Source organism: Carassius auratus, unplaced genomic scaffold (assembly GCF_003368295.1).
Source record: "Carassius auratus strain Wakin unplaced genomic scaffold, ASM336829v1 scaf_tig00027515, whole genome shotgun sequence".
Taxonomy (NCBI): Eukaryota; Metazoa; Chordata; class Actinopteri; order Cypriniformes; family Cyprinidae; genus Carassius; species Carassius auratus.
In genome coordinates this window covers 335,890-360,433 of record NW_020525600.1, presented here as the reverse complement: position 1 = coordinate 360,433, position 24,544 = coordinate 335,890, and the positions used below count along the sequence as shown (strand labels likewise).

Sequence of the window (24,544 nt, the reverse complement as noted above, 5' to 3'; positions counted from 1 at the left end):
TCACACATTATTTATGAACATAATGTTTCTAAGAATCACTCTCTAAGAAAAATAATAAAAAAATAATATATTTATAGATGTTTTCTTATTTTATTTAGAAGCAAGACAGAAAATGCCCGTGTATGTGTATTTAAAGGCATAACACACATTTGGTGTCCAAATTAAATTTGATTTTTTCCCCCTTCTAGATCAAATGATTAAATGTTGTCCTGGAGGTGATACAATGGTAAGGATGGATTACAGCTCCTGTGGAGATAAACAGCATCCTGTTCATAAAGTCCATGCTATCTGTACAAATATAATTCCAGACAGTAGTTTAAAATTTATAATAATGATAATAATAATAATAATAAAAAGTCAATAACAAATGAGTTTAACACCGAAGTCTGCAATCAATTTATTAACTTTAAAAAAAAAAAAAAAAAAATCTCCATTTAACTGACAACAGGGTTTTGTGGGCCTGGAAATGCAAAGTTTTGGAAAAAGGTAAAGTGTTTCAAAGGACAAACTTTTAAAATATTACATTAAAAATGCCCACTTTTTTTTCCCCTATTTTTTGCAGAATACAATTGACATTCAACAGCCAGATCAATTTACAGTTGACCATCTGGAAATGATCTCAAACCAACTCCTTGATGTACTTTGAGCGATCAGATTTAAACTGGCATGCATGGATTCTTACATTTAGAATTACAACCAGCTTTATTTATGTTCACATTGAGATCAGGGTACATCTTAAATGATATCTCACTTACATCATATGCGTTGCACAGGTTAAAGTCTTCACTGGGATCGGAGTTCTGCAAGACAGAAAGAGATGTTTAAAATCTAATTGTCTGCTGGTGAACTGACCAGAAATTTAGAGAGCTTTTACACTGGGCTCATTTGCTGTGGTCCGAGCACAAGCGTGATTGTTCCCGGCGCCGCCCGTAACGTTGGTGTGCTTTCACACTCAATAGTTGTATCAAACCCAGGTGCGTTTGCAGCCACCTTACGTAATCGGAAACGCACACAGAAAATGCCAGTGTGAAAGCCCCCAAAGTCAAGACCAGAGCACCCCTTCAATAATCACTGGTAATGAAAACCTGCTCTTAACAAGCAGAATCACTGAAGGATCCAGAGTTCAATCAACAATTAATCACATAATTATCTAAATAATTTCAACTGCTTCAGTGTTACTTTACCACTCTGTAGATTGGGAAATGGAAAAAAACTTTGTATAACTGTCATCATCTCACCCCAGAGTCCTTCATTGCAGATCTTCTGTTCATCCTTTTAGTAAGGCTGTAAGAAGAAAAATGCAAAAATCGGCACATTGACATAAAAATATATTAAAGCAATAAAGCCCCAAAAAGCCTGGGTTTGTTTGATTTATTGCTTTATTAATTGGTTATTCCATAGATGTAGCAAAGTTTCATAAAAGAAAACATATTAATACAAATATAAGTCTTTCACCAAACAAGGTAGTTTCTCAAAAACAGCTGTGATTGCGACAAAGTAGTTGCCAAGTAATACAGATACAGAAACAAAGACACAGTAGAAAACATGCTTTAAGACTTGGATGTTTATTTTTATAGATCATTAATTCGCCATTAATTGTGCAATTGCTGAAGAATGGATCGAATATGTTTGTGCTCCTCATGGCTGAAAGAGTGGTTTATGATTGCGCACAAGTGTGCTCCAGTCAAATTACTGCACGCGAAAAAAGTACTGCTCTAATATACACACATTCACACTTTTAGACACACAAAGATATCAATAACCAGCATATGAATCTCTACAATGGTGAAAATCAACAAAATGCTTAATGTTGCAATAAATGAAAAACTCACATAATACACATCACTGTTGAGGATCATATGAAATAATGAGATAGCACTCTTTTTTTTTTTTTAAGAATAAAGAAATTCAAAATAAGATCATACAATCATCAAATGCATAAGATGATTCCTAGTTCAAGATTTGCTTCAGCAATGCACAATGTTTGCTGTTAAACAGTAGTGCATTGGTTTGGAAGCAAAATTGTCAAAACTGTTAAAATGCTCAAGAGGCCAACTGGAGCAAATACTGACCACAATTATGGCGACAAAGTTTTTTTTTTTTCTTCCAATTAACTGACTTAAAGTCAGTTGTAGTTCTTATGTATCTCTTTTCTTCAGTGATGTTGATTGGTAACAGCAGGTCTTTATCACTAATGCACAATCTTCATTTAATTAGTCACTTAATTATTTTATTAATGTTAATACTTTGAGGACTTGGGATTTAACTTGATGATTGATTGTGACTTGGAAGGAATTACTTGATTTCTCCTCTGGTAAAATTAGCTGAGTTCAGGGGTGGAATAAACATATGGCAGGCCTTTTACTTTCTGAAACTTGGACTATCCACCTCTACCGAGAGGTATATGTCGAGAATGGAAGTGAATATCAAAAATCTTTTCAGTCATTTATGTGTGACTCGGTCTGAAAATTATCTGATCAAAATTTGAAAATAATTTATTATGATTTGTAGGAGGAGTAGCGAAAAATAAGTTTTTCATTCAATACGATATAGTGAACAGACACCATGTTGGAAAATTACAAATGAGAACTCATCATGTTCGGCATCCCAGCTAGAATTTTTTTTATTCTAAAAATTTTCTTAGAACATTACCATGATTGTTCTGAAAATGTTTTTTAGAGCGTAGTTTTATTTTTGTTCCCAGAACGTTCTCTCAAAAGATAGGATAACGTTCTCTAAAACATTCTAAAATGTTTAATAATAACATTATTAGAACATTATCCCCTACAATTCTAATTCAGATTTAAGCAGAGGTTTGGATGTTGATGTCTGCTTAAGAGTAATGGTTTGGTTTGATGTCACCATAATGGTGGTAAGTGTTTTAGTTTTAGGCTTTAGTTGTGCAATTTGGCACTTGACTTGTCAGTGTTGTTCTTTGACTGCTGTAATCTTTATTATAGCAAAAACAGCAAAAGCGCATGTGGTTAGATATTGTTTGTTGATGATTAATAGATCATCACATATGTAGTTTGGTGAACTTTTTTCACTCAATATAGTGTATGGTGTTAGCTTCATATTATTTGTTAAATTTATAAATATAAGGTGTTTTGCAAGAATCGTTATATCTCTTGTCTTTAAACTTCTGGGGTACTTCCTGCATATGGTGTAGATCAGTGGTTTTCAATCCTGTTCCTCGGAACCCACTGTTCTGCACATTTTGCATGTCTCCCTTATCTGACACACTCATTTGAGTCAATGGAGCTCTTTACTAATGAGCTGATGATCTGAATAAGGTGGGTAAGCTTGGGAGACACGCAAAATGTGAAGAGCTGTGGGTCCCCAGGGACAAGTTTGAAAACCACTGGTGTAGATGATACCTACCAATGTTTGTGCAGATTTGTCCAGTGGTTCAAAAGATAGCAGACAGGTGATTCAGTTGATTCTGACAATATTGACTTCCACAGATTTGGAATGATCCAAAAAATCCATAGACATCAAGGTCATAATTTTCTGACTGATTGTTCAGAAGTTATAAGCAAAAATGTGAATTTCTGGTGTCTCAACACCCAAATGTGGTCCTGTTCCCAACTTTGGCATGTACCCTCAGATCATGGTGTTTATGAAGTGTACCAAGTTTTGTGTCGATTTATGAAAGTTTGGCCGAGATAAGCCTATGAACCAATTTCAGGTTGTCCACTGTTAACTTCAAATCCTCATAACTTTTTTTAGACCAGTAGGTGCAAAAATTATATTCAGTCATTTCTATGTGTCTTGGTCCGAAGATTATGTGAGAAAATTTTGGGAACAATTAGGCCAAATTTGAAGGAGTAGCAAAAAAAATGAAAAATGTACTTCTCAAAATGGCTGCTACTGTAATGGGTAGAGACTTAATGAAAGGTATTGAATGTTATCTCCATGAAAAGTGTGATCAGGTGTACTAATTTTTATTTTTGTACAATTAAAGGTTCAAAACTTAAAACAATTTAAATGTTGAATATTTGAACTGCTGGTGGCACTATAAAGTTTGGTCTAGAGACCCCAAAGTTGGTCAGATCACTATTCTTGGCCATGACTACAAGTGTACCAAATTTCATCATTTCCCTATGTTCCCTTCATAGGGCTGCTATAGATTCCCATTGGCTAAGAAGAAGAAGAATAAATCCTACAGAAACAATAGGGGCTAAACCCCTTGGGGGTTGGCCCCTAAATAACCTTTGAAATGAGACTTAGGTCTCTGCAGAGCAAAATTGGGTGTTTATCACCATGTGGGTGTTTTCAAACTGCTGGGTGTTTCTGAATCATGCAATCTTAATGATCGCCCTTACCCAACCCCACCCTTAAACCTAACGTCACTATTACATCAACCAATCAGGTATCATGGTGTATAAACACCTTGATCTATTAACTCCCATTACTTTCCTGCAGAGACCTATACTTGTTTGAAATTGGTGGCTTACCAAGTGTACACTGATGCTCCTCCAAGTCCAAAAGCAACCCCACCAACAGCCACACCAACACCAAATGCTTTAAACCACAAAACCCATCTGACTGCTGAAATACAGAAGAAAAAAAAAACATAATTTGGTAGTTAAGACTAGATTAAGACAAAATTTACTGACAAAAAAGTAACCAGGTGTAGTAAAACTCACACATAACACATAAAGTCAGAGCATCAGAGTATTTCTCTCCATGTTTATTTCTGGACTTGCACTTGTATTCTCCACTGTGATCAGAGCTGATCTTTGAGATGTTGTAGATTCTTCCAGATCCTACAATCATTCTTCCTTTAAACCAGCTGAAGTCCAGAGCAGGTGGGTTTGAATCACTGCTACAGATCAGAGTCACTGACTCTCCCTCCACTATTACACCAGATCCATTTATGGACACTGAAACGTTCCTGGGAGGATCTAAACAGAAAAATTATATATGTCATTTACAATAAAAAAAAATAAAAATTGAGCAAAGATGATGATGTGTCGTCACAACCACACAGCAAAATCCCCAGTGTTAATTTAACACTCTGAGTGTGGACTCATATAAACACTGAAGCAGTGTTAAAAGTAACACTGAAGCAGAGTAGAAGTTAATGAGATAATTAAGAAGTTAATTGAGTTATGATTGACCATTATTGAAGACACCTGATGTTAACAAGCAGAATCACCAAACGAGAAAATCACAATTTGTGTGTCACCATTATAGTGGTCAGTGTTTGCTTTAGTTGGGATCTTGGCTTGTAACTTCTTAATTTTCAAATGTGTGTGTCAAGCCAAGAGCAAAAATCATCAGGTGGTGATAATTATGTTTAAAAATAACCGTTGCTTGATCTTAATCACTGAACTCATTTACAGTCTCTTCTCATTGATCATTACTGATTGTAACAGCATTGATTACACAATGAAATAATCTCTATTTTCTATACATTTTGTAGGCATCTCTTGTGATTCTGATGTTTTTATTTTTTATTAAAGAGTTTTAATTTTAGGAACACACAGATAACAAAAATCTGCATATTAATCTCAACAACGGTGACAAACAGCATATTCAGATAAACAGATCTACTCGGAACATCACAAAACTAGATACTAAAAATTCACATAAAAACAGAGAAAATAAAATATAGAATAAAAAGTTAAAAAGACAGCTCATAATTTATTCATGCAGCAATGCATGATGGGAGCCATGGATGAATTTTTATTGGCTACAACATGCTTTTTGATGGTCACCGTTGTTGTGAATGCTCATGCTGATTCATGATGTCTGTGTGTCTGGACTAAAGAATTCTCTCTTTATGTAGAACTAACTTTTAAAAACATGTCATATTATGGCAAAAATGCTGGATCACTTTTTTTTGTCTTTTTTTTTATTTTACTTTCAACACTGCTTCAGTGTTTAAATGTGTCCACACTCAGAGTGTTAAATTAACTGGGGATTTTGCTGTGCAGTTAAACCAGCAGTTGGGAATCTATGCCTCATGAGCCACACCTGGCCTTTGACAACCATCATGTGGCTCACAGTCTCTCACCCACACACAAATGATTGATAAAATGTATACACATTGATAAAGTTCAGCTTTCTGCAGAAAAAGCAGGACAAGTTACAAGCCCATTGTTGTACAGCCTGTAAAAGTTAAAGTTTAGAATATTAATATACTTAAAATAGTGATGGGCAAAGTGCGTGTTCAGTGCTGTCCACAATAGTGTTGCACGGTGCTTCGATACTTCAAAAGTATCGCGATTCTTGGAAATTAACAATGTCACGATTCCTAAATTTATTAGTATCGATACTTCAAAGAATGACTGTGTTCCAGATTTGTAAGAGACGTATTTCATGTTGGTGTGTGCAACGCACGGTTCCAGTGCCTCCCTATGGACGTCTGTGTTTTTTCTCCTCATGCAAGCAGCAAAAAAGCACTACAGTGATTTGTTTGGTCAGACAGTTCAAATATAATATTCACATTAATCAGGGATTAAACGTGGAGTTATGTTCTATATGCTAAATATGAGCGTATCTGCACAGCACCTATAACTGCGCTTTGTATCTGCTGATTGCTGATCGAGATTTACATGCTTGGCTCACTGACCCTGTATACTCATTCATTTCATTCACGAATGAGATGTATCAGTTCATTCAACTCATTCACGAATGAGAAGATCTCTCCATCTTGTTCAGTGAAGGGCGGATTCGTTCACTACATTCAACAAATCACATGCTCCGTCACATCTTGAGTAACTCTTTGACAGGATGGAACAGTTCACTGAGCTGTTCACGAGCAGCGCATGCGCTGCTGTGGAGGGAGGAACTGCAGTGAACAAGAAATATGACTCTAGTAGCAACGTATCTCCCATGATGTCCCCGATGCGCGGGTCTGGGTGGGTAAAGAAATGTTACTTTATTTGCGGGCTGGGGCGGGCCAAATAATTTAATAAAAGCGGGACCCGTGGGTTGGAAAAAAAACGAACCGCGCATCACTAGGCTGCATGTGCGAGCATGAGTGATACTCTGGCCGCCGGGCCACGACTGGTAGAAAAAGATGACGCTCACTAAAGATGAGGCTCATTAAGGCTCACTGGCTGAGTTTTCTCCTCTGAAAGAAAAGCTTGCACAACTGACAGAATAAGTTACAATATCTGAGATATTGCTGCTAATTTTTTTTTTTTTTTTTGAATGCCATTGCTTAAATTGATATTATATATCTTTTGACATTTAATCTTCTGACTTCAGAAACATTTTTAATATAATCGCTGTTCATATTTTTATTAAAAGTTCAGAATCAAGATACATTTATTACTCGTATGTTTCGTATGATAGCTGAGATAATGCTGCTAAATTTATTCTTTCTTTACCTTGAATGTCATTGCTCTATTTTATTTTTTATATTTTGACATTTCATATTTTGTTCAAATGTTTAATATATCTTATGTTCATATATTCATTTATTAGTGTGTTATATGATTAGAATTTTGTCCCGGTTTTAAAATAAAGCACAGCAATGATATTTGAGTGTATTTTCCCTTTTTAGGAAAAGTATCGGAAAAGTATCGAAATCGAAATCGCAATTATTGACTAGGTATCGTATCAAAACAATAATTTTGGTATCGTGACAACACTAGTCCACAAGTGTCACAACAAATAAAATGTGACTGGGCTGAAACATTATTTTACTGAAACTTGTGCCCCACTCTGCCAGGGATATTTTTATAATTTACACATAATCCGCTGAGCTTTCAGTGGGCGAGACTGGTTGAACTTGTTAATAATGAAACATGGATGAATAATAATTTGAGTTAAACCATCATTAACTCACACATGATATTTAAAATCACAACGTCAGAGTTTTTCTCTCCATGTTTATTTCTCGATTTGCACTTGTATTCTCCACTGTGATCAGAACTGATCTTTGACATGTTGTAGTTTCTTTCAGATCCTACAAACATTTCTCCTTTAAACCAGCTGATTTCTGCAGGAGGGTTTGAATCACTGCTGCAGCTCAGAGTCACTGAATCTCCCTCCACTATTTCACCAGATGGACTGATGGACACCACTGCATTTCTTGGAGCATCTAAAATAGAAAGAATTAAATGTTTTATTAACAGTGATAAAACATAATGTAACTAGTGAAGTCAAGTCTGCTATTATTGTCAATTCTTTAACATGTACAATACATACATACAGAGAATTGAAATTGCGTTACTCTCAGACTCATGGTACATACAGATAACAATAGCAGTACAGCCTAAAAATACAGATAGATACAGATAAAATCTAAAATCTAAAATACAACTATACAAATAAGGGCATGTAAAAATAAAAAATAAAAATAAAGTTGAATAAAGTAGCGCAAGGTGAATGGCAGTAGGTGAGTGCAACCACTGAGGTTTGTAAGCTTATTCAGCTTATTCAGTCTGATTAAAGTGACAAAGGGCTCAGAGAGCACTGAAGGAAAGAGAAACACCAGATCTACAACTGAATTCAGCTACAGCCTTAGATGAAATCAACTGAAATAAAAATAAATATATCAAATCTCTCAAAATTTGTTTAAACAACTCCTAAAACAGCTTCACCAGATTCACATTACTGACCAGATTGACTTTATTTCTGTCGGATGTCTACAGAAGATCTTATTGTGAGTTACAGGGGTTTAGGTGTTCTTTTTTTACACTACCATGATGGAGATCAGTGTTCACTTTAGTTGGGCTCTTCAACCATGATTTTTCAACGCTGTTTTTTTTTTTTTTTGGACTGTTGTAACAATATGTCTTAGAACTTGCTATAGCAAAAAAAAAAAAAGCAATCAGCATTAAAAAACATTATTTGCTATTACTGGTTATAGATTGATAAGTCCAACCATACTCTGACTTCTAACCTAATCCTATCGTCCTTCTCTGAATATTAATTCTAGAGCAAAAGAAAGAATACTGAGACACAAAAGACTGTTAAGAAAATATCACTCATTAAAAAAAAATAATTTGTTGAAATGAGTCAAGTATTAGCCTACGAGTCACCAAGATGACAATCCACAAAATAAATAAACATATTCGTTCAGAAAGTTCTGAACATCACAAAACAAGGCTACTAAAACTAATAAGATATTTTGATTTCTGATCTGACAGAAGTCAAGTCAGTCTGGTTAGTAATGAGTGAAGCTGGTAAAGCTGTTTGTTGAGTTGTTCAAAACTTCAGTTGATTTCATCTAAGGCTGTGGCTGAAGTCAGTTGAAGTTCTTGTGTGTCTTGTTTCTCTTTTCTTCAGTTCAATCATTCCCAGAATGAAGTATGTTTCTGTCAATGTTTCTGTTTGTTAATAGCAGGTGTTCATCACTAATGCTCAATCATCAATTAATCACAGAATTATCTCATTAACTTCACTGATTCAGTGTTACTCTAACACTCTGTAGTGTGTACACAGAGGTGGAGAGTCCAGGGGTCAGAAAGTAAAAGTCCTGCCACATTTTTGCTCCACCCATGAACTCAGCAGCTGATTTCACCAGAGGAGGAAACAAGTCATTCCTTCCAAGTCACAAACTAGTCTCAACTCAAATCCCAAGTCCTCAAAGAGTTAAAGTCAATGAGATAATTAAGAGACTAATTAAATGATGATTGTGCATTGGTGATGAACACCTGCTGTTATTGGGCGTTACAGAGGATCAGATGCTGATGTTTTATTGGTTAAAATTATGCCACCATCATGGAGATCAGTGTTTGCTTTAGTTGGGCTCTTGACCCTTTTAATAATTCAAAGTAATTTGCTTTTAAACACTTGCGGTTGTGTTACGTAGTAAACATTAACACATTGCTGAATTAAAAGCTTGAAGTAGAAAATTTAATTGCCCTTTTTTCATCTAAAACATTTTAATTAACTTCATGAAGGTGTCTCTCTTTGGTTTGTTAAATTATGTTCAGCAATTACTGAACTACAAAAAAGTCCTATTAAACAAATATTATTGTAATGCTTAAATATTGGGGGAAAAAATTGTACAGGCTCGGGATTTTAGACATGAGCACTTATCATATGATCCTCAACAGTGGTTACAATAATTATTCATGCTACAGTGCATAATCAGAGTTTTTACTATGGTGTTACCCAGCATGCACTTCAGCTTGAAGCGTTTTGTTGATTGTCACCATTGTTGAGATTCATATGCTGGGTCATGATGTCTGTGCGTCTTATTAGGAAAAGATTTCGAAAAATGTATATTTATTACATACATTAGGAAATGTATTCATTATAGTGATTAAACTAACGGTTCCACAAGGTAGGTTATTTAAAAACTGAACATTTGTTAATAATAAATACATAAAATTGTTTTGGAAATAAACAGGCTGATGCCTAATAATTACTTCATCATGTAAAACCGGCTAGTAACGGTTTTCTGCACAGCACTGATCACACTGTTTTATAACAGCACATGTACTTTTACAGAGAAATATCTAACATAAGAAACCAAAGGTCAAGAGCCCAACTGAAGCAAACACTGATCTCCATGATGGTGGCATAATTTTAACCAATAAAACATCAGCATCTGATCCTCTGTAACGCCCAATAACAGCAGGTGTTCATCACCAATGCACAATCATCATTTAATTAGTCTCTTAATTATCTCATTGACTTTAACTCTTTGAGGACTTGGGATTTGAGTTGAGACTAGTTTGTGACTTGAAAGGAATGACTTGTTTCCTCCTCTGGTGAAATCAGCTGCTGAGTTCATGGGTGGAGCAAAAATGTGGCAGGACTTTTACTTTCTGACCCCTGGACTCTCCACCTCTGTGTGTACACATTATAAGTGTTAATTTAAAACTGAGGATTTTGTTGTGGGGTTTAAAGGGTAAAAGATTTAAGATATAATTTAACAGTAATAAACTGTAATTAATTACGTGGTTCACATGAGATGATTGACAGCTTTACAAACTAATGATATCGCACTGATGTCATAGACGACGCAAATCAATAAGAGGAGAGTAATCGTTAGCTCTGTTAGCTGTTTGAGCTCTTCAGATAGCATAAATAAGTGTAAAATGAATAGAAATGTTATTCTGTATGACGAAATATTTTACAAACATGTCATAAAATTATTATCTCTTCAAATGTGCGCACCATTGGACTATAGCCCTGGCGGATCGTGAATATTGTATGAATACGAAGACAAATAAACAGGAGATGAGATGAATAGCTGCTGTATGAGTGATGATTTCTATTCAAAATAACAAACGTTATTATTATTATTATTAATTGCCGGATATCCATTTTTGAATCTTGATGCAGTCTGTTGCGTTTCGTTAATTTTGAACGAACCTTTAATATGACTCAGGACTATCGAGTTGTCTCAGAGAGTGATTCGTTCATTTTGTGTTGACCGCACATGCGCATTACACAACATATGGGTTCTGAATCGACAGGTGAGGTCCGAGTCTTTTATTCTTCCTGTCAGTCCCATAGAGACGGGAAGAGAAAAGATTCGAGATTCGAGACTCAAAGATCAGAGTCAGTAAAATGATCCGAACTTCCCACACTACTGGCAACACCGCAAGCAATTGGTCAACACTGACGAGTAGCAGCGCAATATGAAAGACTTCATCTTTAACAACAAACAACCTATGAAACTAATAATGAACAATATAAAACTAAAACGACATAAGCTTAAAGGCGCAATATGTAATATTTCTGCTTTAAAAATAGCAGAAATCACTATATCTATGTTATATATATTTTTTAGTTGTGTACTTACATCATCCCGACAGTTTCCACGAACTTTCAAATCCGGAGAAAATTATAGTTTAATGAGAAGACACGGCACGTTTCTTTATATCTACATATACATTTACTTTTACATTTACTTTACATATACTTTTATGTCTACATATATCTATCCGTATATTTTGTGAAACGATGATGTCTTGTGTAAAACGCAGATGGACTAGCTCTCATGTAAATCTACATTTGTTCTATATCTAGCTGAATAAAGTAGCTTCAAATGCAGTTCTCTAACTTGTTCGATATCATAGTATAACGTAATTATAATTATTAACGAAAGGCGGTCGTGTTTTTAACATATATTACTACTAGTTTGATGGAATATTGATTTGATAGGGGTCTCATAATTCATATAGACGGTTTCATCTGGCGCACGGTCGTGTATATCGGTCTGGCTGCGGTGCCTTCTACAAACGCAGTTAAAGTTAAGGTGATGAGTAGACTGAAGTTGGGCTTAGGTGTTTGTGCTGCGGGGTGTGTTTCCCATACATTTATTTATTTTTGGAGACTCGCCACAATTTTAAAACTGATCTTTTTTCAAAAAGGCTTCAATGAATAAACATGAGTAACGTTACTTACTGCACTTTTCATAATAATAATTCCTTACATTTATATGTTTAAATATCAAAGTGAGGCACAGGTGTTTTTATATTGTTGTATTTCTGAAGGAAGACTTGCATGTTATATGCCTGATAGCGTGTGAGCGTACCAGCTCTGCTTCGTTTACAGCTGTTACTGGAGAAACCTCTATTTTAAGTCCGCCTGATCCACGCAGCAAACATTTTGTTTGTTATCAAAAAATATCTACTCTAGAGGGACTTGGCTGATGTTATTGATTCTATTTGGAAGTCTACCAGAAGTTAAGTTAGGTCCACAAAAGCGCTCATGCGCAGTAACGTTTGTTTATGTTGTTGCCGTTGAAACCGTCTCTCAGTTCGAAAAGACGTGATTGTCAAAATACTAAGTTAGAATGAGTGAGGAATGATAGGGAGCGACAGAGTGCGTGTTCCAATGAACAACAACTCCCATGAGCCTTACGCTCTTTCCCGACGTCATCAAAGTACGTCTTATGTTATTATTTTGATTGAGTGACCCCTGGTGGCCAAAAATTCCATACTGCGCGTTTAATTTAAAATGTCATAGGAACTGTATTTAGAGGTGGATAAACTCAATTTAGAGGTGAATAAACGCACTTTGGAGGTGAGTAAACGCTATTTCCGAATTTTGGGAGGTGCGTAAACTGCGTTTACGTGCGTTTAGCCTCCACTACATCCCTGCTTACGGGCAACCCTGCTGCCAGTAAATGACTGTTATTTAACTGCACAAATTTTTACAGTGTAGCAGTGTTCACTTACACGTCACATTCAGCATCACAGCATCAGAGTATTTCTCTCCATGTTTGTTGCTGGACTTGCACTTGTATTCTCCACTGTGATCAGAGCTGATCTTTGAGATGCTGTAGGTTCTTCCAGATCCTAATATTCTTCCTCCTTTAAACCAGCTGATTTCTGCAGGAGGATTTGAATCACTGCTGCAGCTCAGAGTCACTGAATCTCCCTCCACTATTTCACCAGATGGACTGATGGACACTGAGACATTCCTAGGAGGGTCTAAAACAGGAAAATCATAGATATAAATCACAGGCAGAAATCATTTGAGATAAAAAAAAAAAAAAAATGTTTATATGATGTGTTGTTACAACCAGTTAAATTATCATTAACTCACACATGACATTTAAAGTCACAGCTTCAGAGTCTTTCTCTCCATGTTCATTATTGGACTTGCACTTGTATTCTCCACTGTTATCAGAGCTGATCTTTGAGATGCTGTAGATTCTTCCAGATCCTACAAACATTCCTTCTTTAAACCAGCTCATTTCTGGAGGAGGGTTTGAATCACTGCTGCAGATCAGAGTCACTGAATCTCCCTCCACTATTTCACCAGATGGACTGATGATGGACACTGAGACGCTACTGGGTTCAACTAAATAAAAAATAAAATAAAAACTTACAAAAACTTTATTATTAATATTATTATTATTATTTATAAATGCATGTCTGAGCTGAGACGTGAAGATGTCCACACTATTGCTCCTATAATCAAAATTTATTAATTTTATTTTTCATTTTATCTGACTCAGTCAGACATTGGTAGGTTAGTGTAAAAAAAGCCAGGCAATTTTCTAGACACTTTTTGTTATTATTGTTGTTACTGCATTATTTGAATATCAGTTTTGATTACTTTATTTCATAATGAGGAGTTTATGCTGTCAATATCATCTGGCATTTTTTACTGTGATCAATATTCAGACATACAGTACATGTAACATTTAGCTCCACTACTGGTGATGTAAGATTGTGTCCCTGTACACCACAGCTGTATCTGCCTGCATCCTCTCTTCTGACTGACTGCAGCAGGAGTTGATTGTTTCTGTCTCTTCTCTCAGTTAATGGCTGTGAGTTTCTGAACCAAATGAATGTTGCTCTGTCAGTCAGATCACAGCTGCTTTTACATGTCAGACTGACATTATGACCCTCTTTCACTGTCTCAGGAGACTCCACCTGAAGATCTGAACACAACACACACATTTTATCTAATGCTACTTTCATGCACTGAATATTATTCAACAAAATGCACAGAAGAAGAGTGAAACTTCATCAAAGTCACCTGTGACAGTAAGAGACACTCCTGGTTTACCAATCCATTTATCCAATTCGGTTATGAATCTGAAATAGTAATTTTGTGAATCCTTCTGTGTCACATGACTCAGTCTGATGGTACAGTTATTCTGTTTATCTCCCAGATACTGAAGCCTCTGACTGTATTCAGGGTCCTCAGACAGATTTGTATACTCTTCACCAACTTTTACAGAGTTTTTGGCCCAGAACACTTTCTTGATCTGATGTCCAGTAGGGTATGTATAAGCGCAGTAGATTGTCACTGATGAGTTCTTTAGTGCACAGATCTGTGAATTACTATAACTCACACCCCAATCAGCACTAGAAACCTCTGAAACACAGACATAATAATAATGCAAATGTTTTGTGAGTAACACCAGGGGCCCGTTTCAATAAGGAGTTCAACCAACTCTTGAGTTTAAGCTTGAACTCTGAGTTGACTTACCCTGAGATTAACTTCTGAGTTTTCGGTTTCAGAAAAACTGAAATTATTTAGTTCAGTAATCTCTAAGTAGGATGTCACTGAGTTTGGCGTGTGCATCATGTCTATGAGAAGTTCATGGATGTAGGCTCAAAGGCTTTACAAACATTTCACATATTAAAAATAATTCAGTGTCTATTTCAATACACATAAGATTTTTCCACATAATCTAATGCTCTTCTCACAAAATAAAATATTCTAGGGATGCACAATAAATATCGCACAATATTTAATGTGCATCTCTACACGTGCGTGCTTTCACGTGGATCAGCATTTACTACACAGAGCCATTGTTCTCTGACAAGCTGTGCAAAATCACAATCACATTTTGCACGATTCTTGCTTCTGCATGCTTCCATTCCATACAGTAGGCTAATTCGTTTTATTTTCAAAAAGTTGTGATGGTGGGAATATGTGTGTCATCAATGCATCCAACCACACAGGAAATCCTGAAGAAAATAATAATTGTTGGGTTACTTCAAGAGGTCACAGCAAGGTGTTATCAAGTGAATGTCATTTATCAGATTAGCCTCATTTAAATGATTTCTACACCACTGTCAGGAGGGTCCAGTGAAACTCCTTTTTGATGCATTTGTGCCAGGAAAAAAAAACAAAAAAATTCAGAAAGAGCATAAGAGAGACACACTCATATTTATTTTATTTATTTTTTTACCGCTCTGCATACAGCGGCCTTACTAATGTGCTCTGCATCACTGATATAAAAAAAAAAAAAAAAAAAAAAAAAAAAACTACTATTAAAAACTTATTTCGTTCAAATAAATATGCATGTCAATATGGCTAAAAAATAAATAAAAAATGTATGCAGACTTCTCGTCTACAGAATTCTGTATAAAAGGAGATGTCATTATTATCACTTTGATTGTGTCTACCCACAGCAAAAAACAGAGAGTTAAATCTGGTGGGAGTACATGTGAGACCACACTCAAGAATGTGAAAGTGTTAAAATAGGAGCGTTAAATTAACACTGAAGCAGAGTTAAAGTTAATGAGATAATTAAGTGATTACTTAAGTGATTATTGACCATTATTGACAAGACTTGATGTTAACAAGCAGAATCAACAAAGACGAGAAAATCTATATTTTTTTGTCACCATTAAAGTGGTCAGTGTTTGCTTTAGTTGGTCTCTTGACTTTTGAAATTTTGAAGTCAGCTTTTGTAAAATGCATCCAGATGTGGCATAAATGATCATGGTGACAAAACCAAGTATAATCCCAGCCACTTGCTTCAGCCTGAAATCTTCCAAACTAAACGTGAATATAAAACCCACTGCTGTTAATAAGGAGAATTACTAAAAAAAAAAAAGAGACACAAGAACTACAACTGACTTCAGCCACAGCCTTAGATTAAATCAACTAAAATAAAACAGCAGGGGATGATTAAACAACTCCACAAACAGCATTACCAACTTCTCCCTTTACTACCAGACTGACTTTATTTTTGTCAGTTCTTATTGAGAATTTACAGGGGTTTGTGTTTTTATATTTTATTGAAGTTACCATTATGGTGATTAGTGTTTAATTTTGCTCTTGAATGGTCTTGGTCTTGAACTTTGTTTTGGAGTATTGGCTTTAAATACATTTCTACATAATGCTGTAGGCTTCCACAAAACAAAATGTTGAAAGAAACAAAAATGCTCCAGTAGGGGACAGTGTTGGTTTGCGGTTCAATTATTAGCCAGATAGTGAATCTGGAGTTTTGCAGGACTATAAAGACCTGTAAAAGATAACATAAACTCAGACACTTCTACAAGTGCTGAACTATTTCTACTGAAGAAAATAAGAAGATAAGTGTTGAAAAAGAGCAGAAATTAGATATTTGCAATGATGGATGCTTCACAAATAATGAAATTTAAATAACTACACTGAAAAGTAAATATAGAGCAAAGTGTCTCTGTAACAGCAGTGGCTCACCGTAAAAAATGAGCAGAAAGATCAGAGGAAGAGAAGCCATACCGATTGACATCATCATAGCAACACCTAAAACAACCAATAAACAAACAGTTACTGCACCTACAATTAAAATATATATATCTATGTCTTAACAGATTTAAAGGGGCCATATCATAGACTTTATTATTATTATTATTATTTATTTATTTATTTTATTTCGTACAAATGTTATTGATGAAGTGATCAACATTTTGTATCAAATCAAATTTTGGGTCAAATTTGTTCACCTCCCATTATCATAATTTTTATATAAATAAGAACATAAAAATCATGTCAAGTGATTACTGTGTGGCTCGGTCCAGTGATCATCTCAGCCAATTATGTTTTAAATTTTAGCAAACATAAAAAAGGAGCAGTGAAAAAAAATTAAATACAGTACATTTGGTGATAACGGTAATGGATTTTTCTCTAGGGTTCAATAGTTATAACCAAAAGAAAAATTAATATTTGAACTGGTGGTGGCACTATAGAGTTGCCTCTAGACACCACAAATTTGATCAGTTTACTGTTAAGTAGCATCAAAAATTTGCTAGTTTTCATCCATTTTCTATGTACCATTCATAGGACTGCAATAAGATTCCCGTTTGGGAAGAAGAAGAATCTAGAATAGAATTAACCATTACAACAGATGCCACAGCACCTTCGTATACACTTATAATATATAACTTTGTATAGCAAATGTAACTATCAAACAAAAATAATACTATTGAAAATGTAACAAAAAAGAAGAAGAAGAAGAACTCACTTTCTTAGTGCTCCTCAAAATTCCCCAAAAATAGGCTGCGTAATTGTAACACTGGATGAATTCTTCACCTACAGTATTCACGTCCACTTTTGCCAGGACCTCAGTGTGCGTGTCTTCGTGTGTGTGTGTGTGTGTGTGTGTGTATGTGTGTGTGACTGTGTGTGTGTGTGTGTGGCAGAACATCAGGTCACAGTAAGCCTTCTCTGGGTTATATTCAAGCACAGATGCAATTTATTACGTTGAATTGTTAAGAAGGATCTTTTAAGCAGATAGTGTTCTCATTTTATGTTGCCATTGTGGACTACTATAATAATAATAATAATAATAATAATACAATTAATAAAATAACGAATGCAGTAAACTAACAAAATATTGATAAAAAATAATTATAATGGTAATAAACAGTTTTAACAATTTAAAATATGTGTTTAAACTTTTAACAGTAAAGTTTAAAAATACGAACACAACTTATTTTGGGAATATTTTGGGAATATTTTGGGAATATTGGTTATATTGTTTTCTGTTGATGAAAGAAGTAACCGTAGACGATAGCTCTGCCCTAAACGAAAAAAAAAGTTAGAGAAAAGGGGGCGAGATGTTTTGCAGAAAGCTCTGGAAAAGCTATGTGAGTGAAAAAAATAACCAAAATAAAACCTTAATCTAATTTGGAAGTTAATAAATACCTGCTGTAAAAAGTTGACTTAATTTTCAACTGCATCACAAATGGATAGCATCACATTAGCCCTCTTGTTTCGCAAAGGGATCGATGAGTTTTATTGAGGCAATGTATTATATGAACCATGAAATAAACATATATAATATATTTTGTGTGGTATTCAAATTGTCTGTGATGTAAGATACTGATTTTGTGATGGCAAATGTTTAAATAAGTGTTTAGTGAATAATGTTGGATGCAAATTCATCTAAAGGTTGTAATAACTGTTGCAAATGTATCATATTAAGAGTTCTTTTTATACATCATAAGACACAATAGACCAAACTGAGCCTTTAAGCACTCACATATTTGATTGACTGAGTGTTCATGCTATACAAACTGATACTATGTTTCACAGTTTTCAGAACTGGTCCATAACAATATTTTATGTGAACATTGAACGTTGTATTCTGTTTTTTAAGTGTGCTTTGAATTGAGGTTAAATTGTTGTTTTGTGGATTCTTTTCCTAATTGTGAGTAGGATACCTACCTGAGTATTCCAGTGTATATTAGAGTGGCACGATTCCGAACTGTTAAAATAACCTTCGGGGGAAAAATAATACATATTTAGTTATACAATTTCCCTTAAACACTTTATTTTGCATTTCCATTGGATTGTAAATTATTTTCTTTATAGTGTCTGCTTTGATTTTTTATATCTTAATTTGGCAGTTGTTTCCCTCTTATTTCAGTTTTTGTTTCATTCTAAAATATATAACTTTCCAAAGCTTCAGTTTCAATAGCAAAATTATATTAGCTATTTTCATATTGTTGTTTTCACAGACGAATGTGTACATAGAAAATGTGAAATACTTTAACTCAAGACTGCATGTGTTTCTGCCTTCTGTGATACCTTCATCTTCAGATGGCCCTGTAATTTAGTAGATGCACAAAGAAAGTGTTACTTACCTGTCTTTGTGAACAGGTGTTATGTATGTCATAAAAATGTTCAATCTAATTTTATCTGATTTAAGGTCCTCGGCAATCCAGTTGCCTGTGGTAGACACCCATCCAAGAGGTAATCACTGCAATGTGACCCTAGACCACCCAACCAGCCTTAAGTTGCTGGGGTGTATTTCTAGTAATAGCCTAAAAAAAAAAAACATTATATGTGTCAAATCATTGGTTTACGTTTTATGCCAAAAATCATTAGGATCATATGTAAAAATCATGTTCCATGAATATGTTTTGTAAGTGTTTTAATATATACCATGGGTTGTTCTAACAAAGTTTTTAGTGGGTAGTTTCATCTTTGTTGCCAGAGCGTTCTCTAAAAACAATCTAAAAATGTTTATTAATAACATTTTTAGAACATTATGACCTACCATTCTAATTTAGATTTAAGCAGAAGTGTAGATGTTGATGTTGATGTCTGTTTAAAAGTAATAGTTTGGTTTGATGTCACCATAATGGTGTTAAGTGTTGGCTTTAGTTGTGTATTTCGACACTTGACTTGTCAGTGTTGTTTTTTAACTATAATATTTGTTATGATAAAACAGCAAATGAACGCATGGCTAAATGATACTGATTTTTTGCTGACAAAACGTCAGCACGTGTGTTGTAACATGTTAAGTTTTTTTGCTGCAGTGCATTATGGGTACATCATACAAAACTCATCAATTGCTCCTGGAATGCGTTGTGGTATGAAGCATTTCACCATTGTTGAGATTCGTACACTAATTATTGAGGTCTCTGTGTGTCTATATATTATGTGGTTCATGAACAATGTATTTTAAAAAGAGACACAAATACATAGGATATAAATCTGCAGGATTATATTGCAACACATTTTCCATAGTAACTAATATTCATTTATTAGCAGATATTAGACTCCAGATAAAAGTAGTTAATCAGTTCATTACATGATTACATTTTTGACACCAGCAAGTATACAATGTCACCTGCTGGCAATGTTATCTGACTGTTTGTGGCGTAACAAATATAGTGACACCAGTTAAGCAAAAAGTTACATTGAAAAGAGTCATACTGCCTAAGTACTGATCCCCATAATGGTGACATCAAACTAAGCTATTATTTTCAGTAAATCATCAAACCCTCTGTTAATCTCAATAAGAACTTTTCTACATTTATGACAGAAATAAAGTCAATCTTGTTTATAATAAGTGAAGTTGGTAATACTGTTTTTGGATATATTTACGCTGGAGTTTGACATCAAACAAAGGTTGTGTTTAAACTTTCAACCAACATCTGACATCTGAGCAATGTCAGTCCACATCTAGTGTAATGGGAAGCTTCATTAGAATGTTAGAGGATCATGTTGTAACAATGTTATCAATATACATTTTTAGAAAGTTTTTAGAGAATATTATCACACCTTTTTAATAGAACATTCTTGGAACTAAAATTAAACTTGACACTGAAAACATTCCCAGAACATTACACATTTATATGTGGGAATGTACATCGTTAAGAATTAATTTTTGGACAACTTAAAGGCGGTTTTCTCAGTATTTAGATTTTTCTGCACCCTCATATTCTAGATTTTCAAATAGTTGTATCTCTGCCAAATATTGACCAATCATAATAACCATGCATCAATGGAAATCTTATTTATTCAGTATTAGATGATGTATACATTTAATTTATTAATTAAGGGCACCTATCACTTCCAAAGTGTGTGTGCTATAATTCAGTGTTTCCATAGATGTGCAATATTAAGATAACATTACCAAGTTACTTGTTGCAGTAATAAGACAGAGTCAACATCTGTCACAGCAGAGCAACTCCTAAAAAAATAAACATGCATTAAGACCTAAAAGATTTTGTTAAATATATTCAAATGGGATGACTTGTAGCTAACTGTATTTTCATATTAATTACTAAAAGCATGAATGTATACAAAAATAAAGCAGAAACAGAGATCCTTTTAAAATTAAAGCCATACTGTGTCCTGACTTTTGATGGTTAATAGCAGAACAAGTAGTAGCAGGTTTTTAAGACATTCAGCCTAAGATTATAGCTATCCAATCAATGAAGACACCTCAGTTATATTAGTCCAATTCATTATTTAATTTGAAGTAAGTTTTAATTATTTAAAATAGCGATCAGTGTTTGATTTAGTTGGACTCTTGCCCGTGATGTTTTTTCTCTAGTTGCTCTAATTGTAAGAGTAATTTACGTGGTGAAGTAAACATCTGATTCACTTGTTTCGTCCAGTGTCTAATCTTTGATTATGAGTGAAGTGTTATTTAGTGTTGATTCACCGTTGGTCTGTTATAGCAATTGAACATGCCAAACTTGTATTTTCAGTAGTGCTGTCAAAATTAGCGCGTTAACGCATTCGATTAATTTGAAATATTTAACGCGTTAAAAAAAATAACGCAATTAACGCGGTTGCAGTTTTTTTTATTTCCAGTTGTGGCCTATGTGTGTTCAACGTGCAAAGAAATATGGATAAGACCAAGGAAGGACTTTTAGACGGAAAGTTTCAGTATAAAACTCTGCCGGATTACTCTTCAGTCTGCCACAAGAAACATTACTCTTCATTTAGCCTGCCACAAGAAACAGCAACATTAAAATCATGATCTCAAATGTCATTGTTTAAAAAACAAAAAAACAATGACTGTTGTAACAGTGCGTAAATCAGACCTTTCTGTAACGCTAACGTTAATAAGCTTACACGAAAATAACGAAATAATTGTGTAGCGGAGTATTTTTTGTACACAGTGCCGCGAACTGTCAATCTCTCCTGTGCGCGTGCATCACTGTCCTCGCAGCTGCAGCAACTTGCGCTCTCTCTCTTCATCAAGATTTAAAACAAAAAGGGGACAAAAATATCATATTGTCTTTGTGCATAGGCTATAGATTAATTAGATAAATGAATATCTAAATTTGTGCCTTGCCGTCTACGGTATTGTTTTAGAACTTATAAAAAAGATGCTGCAGCCAATGAGCAGCCAGCGGGGGCTGCAGGACGACTCAACCTCCGCGGACATTTTTAAATGTTTATCAGACAATTAATACTCAAGATTTCCGGGACAATTAGGGCCAGATTCGGGAGTCGGGACAACAGTTTAGATTTCGGGACTGTCCCGAATTTGGTGAGGTGTCAGTCAGCGAATCATCTGATTCTGGTCTTGTTCTTGCAGTATTCAGAGTATGAAGCCAAGAAAACATATTAAGTGTTGTTGTTAACTGTATTTGATTTTTAACCGAACGTTGTGTACACTCATAACGAGTTTCACACACCTTCTCCGGCCACGTTGAGTTGTTGACACTTAACAGTGGGAAAAGCGACACATGCGCTATTCACTTGTATAACTTAAGGGTGAATGGGTAATGTAGTTTCTGCTCTCGGTGGGATGAATTAGGAAACTTGCATTGTGAAGGGCGCTCTGAAAATCGGCAGTGCAGGTAAAAGATTAAAACCTCTATTAAAACAGATGTCCAAATGAGCGTACCGGTACGCTACAAGCACGTTCTGGGCGCACGGAGAGGTGGCGGTACGCTCAAGAGCTATATTTGGAAGTGGCAGTACTCTGTAACGGTGCATACCGGCCCACTTAAAGCACTGGCAATGACTATACTTTGGAATTTTTTTGCAGTCCACTTAGAATTCAACATGGAAATCATTTTTGTTTTTTATTGGCATTGATTGTTTTGAAATTCAAATGATACTTACATGCCTGTGTTTTTATTTCTGTAATAAATATGGCTTTCAAGCCAAAAGTTAATTTGGAGGATATTGATGGTTTATTGCAGGTATGTTGTTTACATGAGAAAATCTGTGTTACAAGTTAAACAAAAATTCCAATAAACAATCATATTTTGAATTTAAATAGTTTATTTGTCTTGAGTTTGCATTAATTATTTACATTTTACATTTACATATCCAAAAAGTTTCAGTCTTTTAATTGCGATTAATCGCGATTAATCGCGATTAATTTTAAAAAAATGTGCGATTAATTAGTTAATTTTTTTTAATCGATTGACAGCACTAATTTTCAGACAGTAAATACATTTGTATTTAACATTTCAGACAGCTTGTGAAGGCAGCAGAGGTGGAGAGTCCAGGGGTCAGAAAGTAAAAGTCCTGCCACATTTTTGCTCCACCCATGAACTCAGCAGCTGATTTCACCAGAGGAGGAATCAAGTCATTCCTTTCAAGTCACAAACTAGTCTCAACTCAAATCCCAAGTCCTCAAAGAGTTAAAGTCAATGAGATAATTAAGAGACTAATTAAATGATGATTGAGCATTGGTGATGAACACCTGCTGTTATTGTGCGTTACAGAGGATCAGATGCTGATGTTTTATTGGTTAAAATTATGCCACCATCATGGAGATCAGTGTTTGCTTCAGTTGGGCTCTTGACCTTTGGTTTCTTATGTTAGATATTTATCTGTAAAAGTACATGTGCTGTTATAAAACAGTGCGATCAGTGCTGTGCAGAAAACCGTTACTAGCTGCTTTTACATGATGAAGTAATTATTAGGCATCAGCCTGTTTATTTCAAAAACAATTTTATGTATTTATTATTAACAAATGTTCAGTTTTTAAATAACCTACCTTGTGTATACATTTCCTAAAGTATGTAATAAATATACATTTTTGAAATATTTTCCTAATAAGACGCACAGACATCATGACCCAGCATATGAATCTCAACAATGGTGACAATCAACAAAACGCTTCAAGCTGAAGTGCATGCTGGGTAACACCATAGTAAAAACTCCCATCATGCACTGTAGCATGAATAATTATTGTAACCACTGTTGAGGATCATATGATAAGTGCTCATGTCTAAAATCCCGAGCCTGTACAATTTTTTCCCCCCCAATATTTAAGCATTACAATAATATTTGTTTAATAGGACTTTTTTTGTAGTTCAGTAATTGCTGAACATAACTTAACAAACCAAAGAGAGACACCTTCATGAAGTTAATTAAAATGTTTTAGATGAAAAAAGGGCAATTCAATTTTCTACTTCAAGCTTTTAATTCAGCAATGTGTTAATGTTTACTACGTAACACAAATGCAAGTGTTTAAAAGCAAATTACTTTGAATTGTTAAAAGGGTCAAGAGCCCAACTAAAGCAAACACTGATCTCCATGATGGTGGAAGTTTTTTTTTTTCTTTTTTCTTCCAGTTGATTTCATCCAAGGCTGTGCTTAAAGTCAATTGTAGTTCTTGTGTTTCTCTTTTCTTCAGTGATGTTGATTGTTAACAGCAGGTGTTAAACACTAA

The 24,544-nt window shown here is 34.8% G+C and overlaps 1 protein-coding gene across 1 annotated transcript; it reads right to left on the bottom strand.

Annotated features, from left to right (window-relative positions):
• Window positions 1–52: 52 nt before the first annotated feature.
• LOC113079246 (B-cell receptor CD22-like) lies at window positions 53–17,753 on the bottom strand. The gene is made up of 12 exons (XM_026251467.1): window positions 17,624–17,753; window positions 16,840–16,905; window positions 14,416–14,757; window positions 14,069–14,317; window positions 13,474–13,731; window positions 13,104–13,358; window positions 7,805–8,059; window positions 4,650–4,907; window positions 4,458–4,551; window positions 1,239–1,284; window positions 756–800; window positions 53–246 (listed from the first exon to the last, which is right to left on the bottom strand). Exons 2-12 carry the CDS (start codon window positions 16,895–16,897, stop codon window positions 238–240), a joined length of 1,869 nt encoding a protein of 622 aa, XP_026107252.1. The 5' UTR covers window positions 16,898–16,905; window positions 17,624–17,753; the 3' UTR covers window positions 53–237.
• Window positions 17,754–24,544: the final 6,791 nt, after the last annotated feature.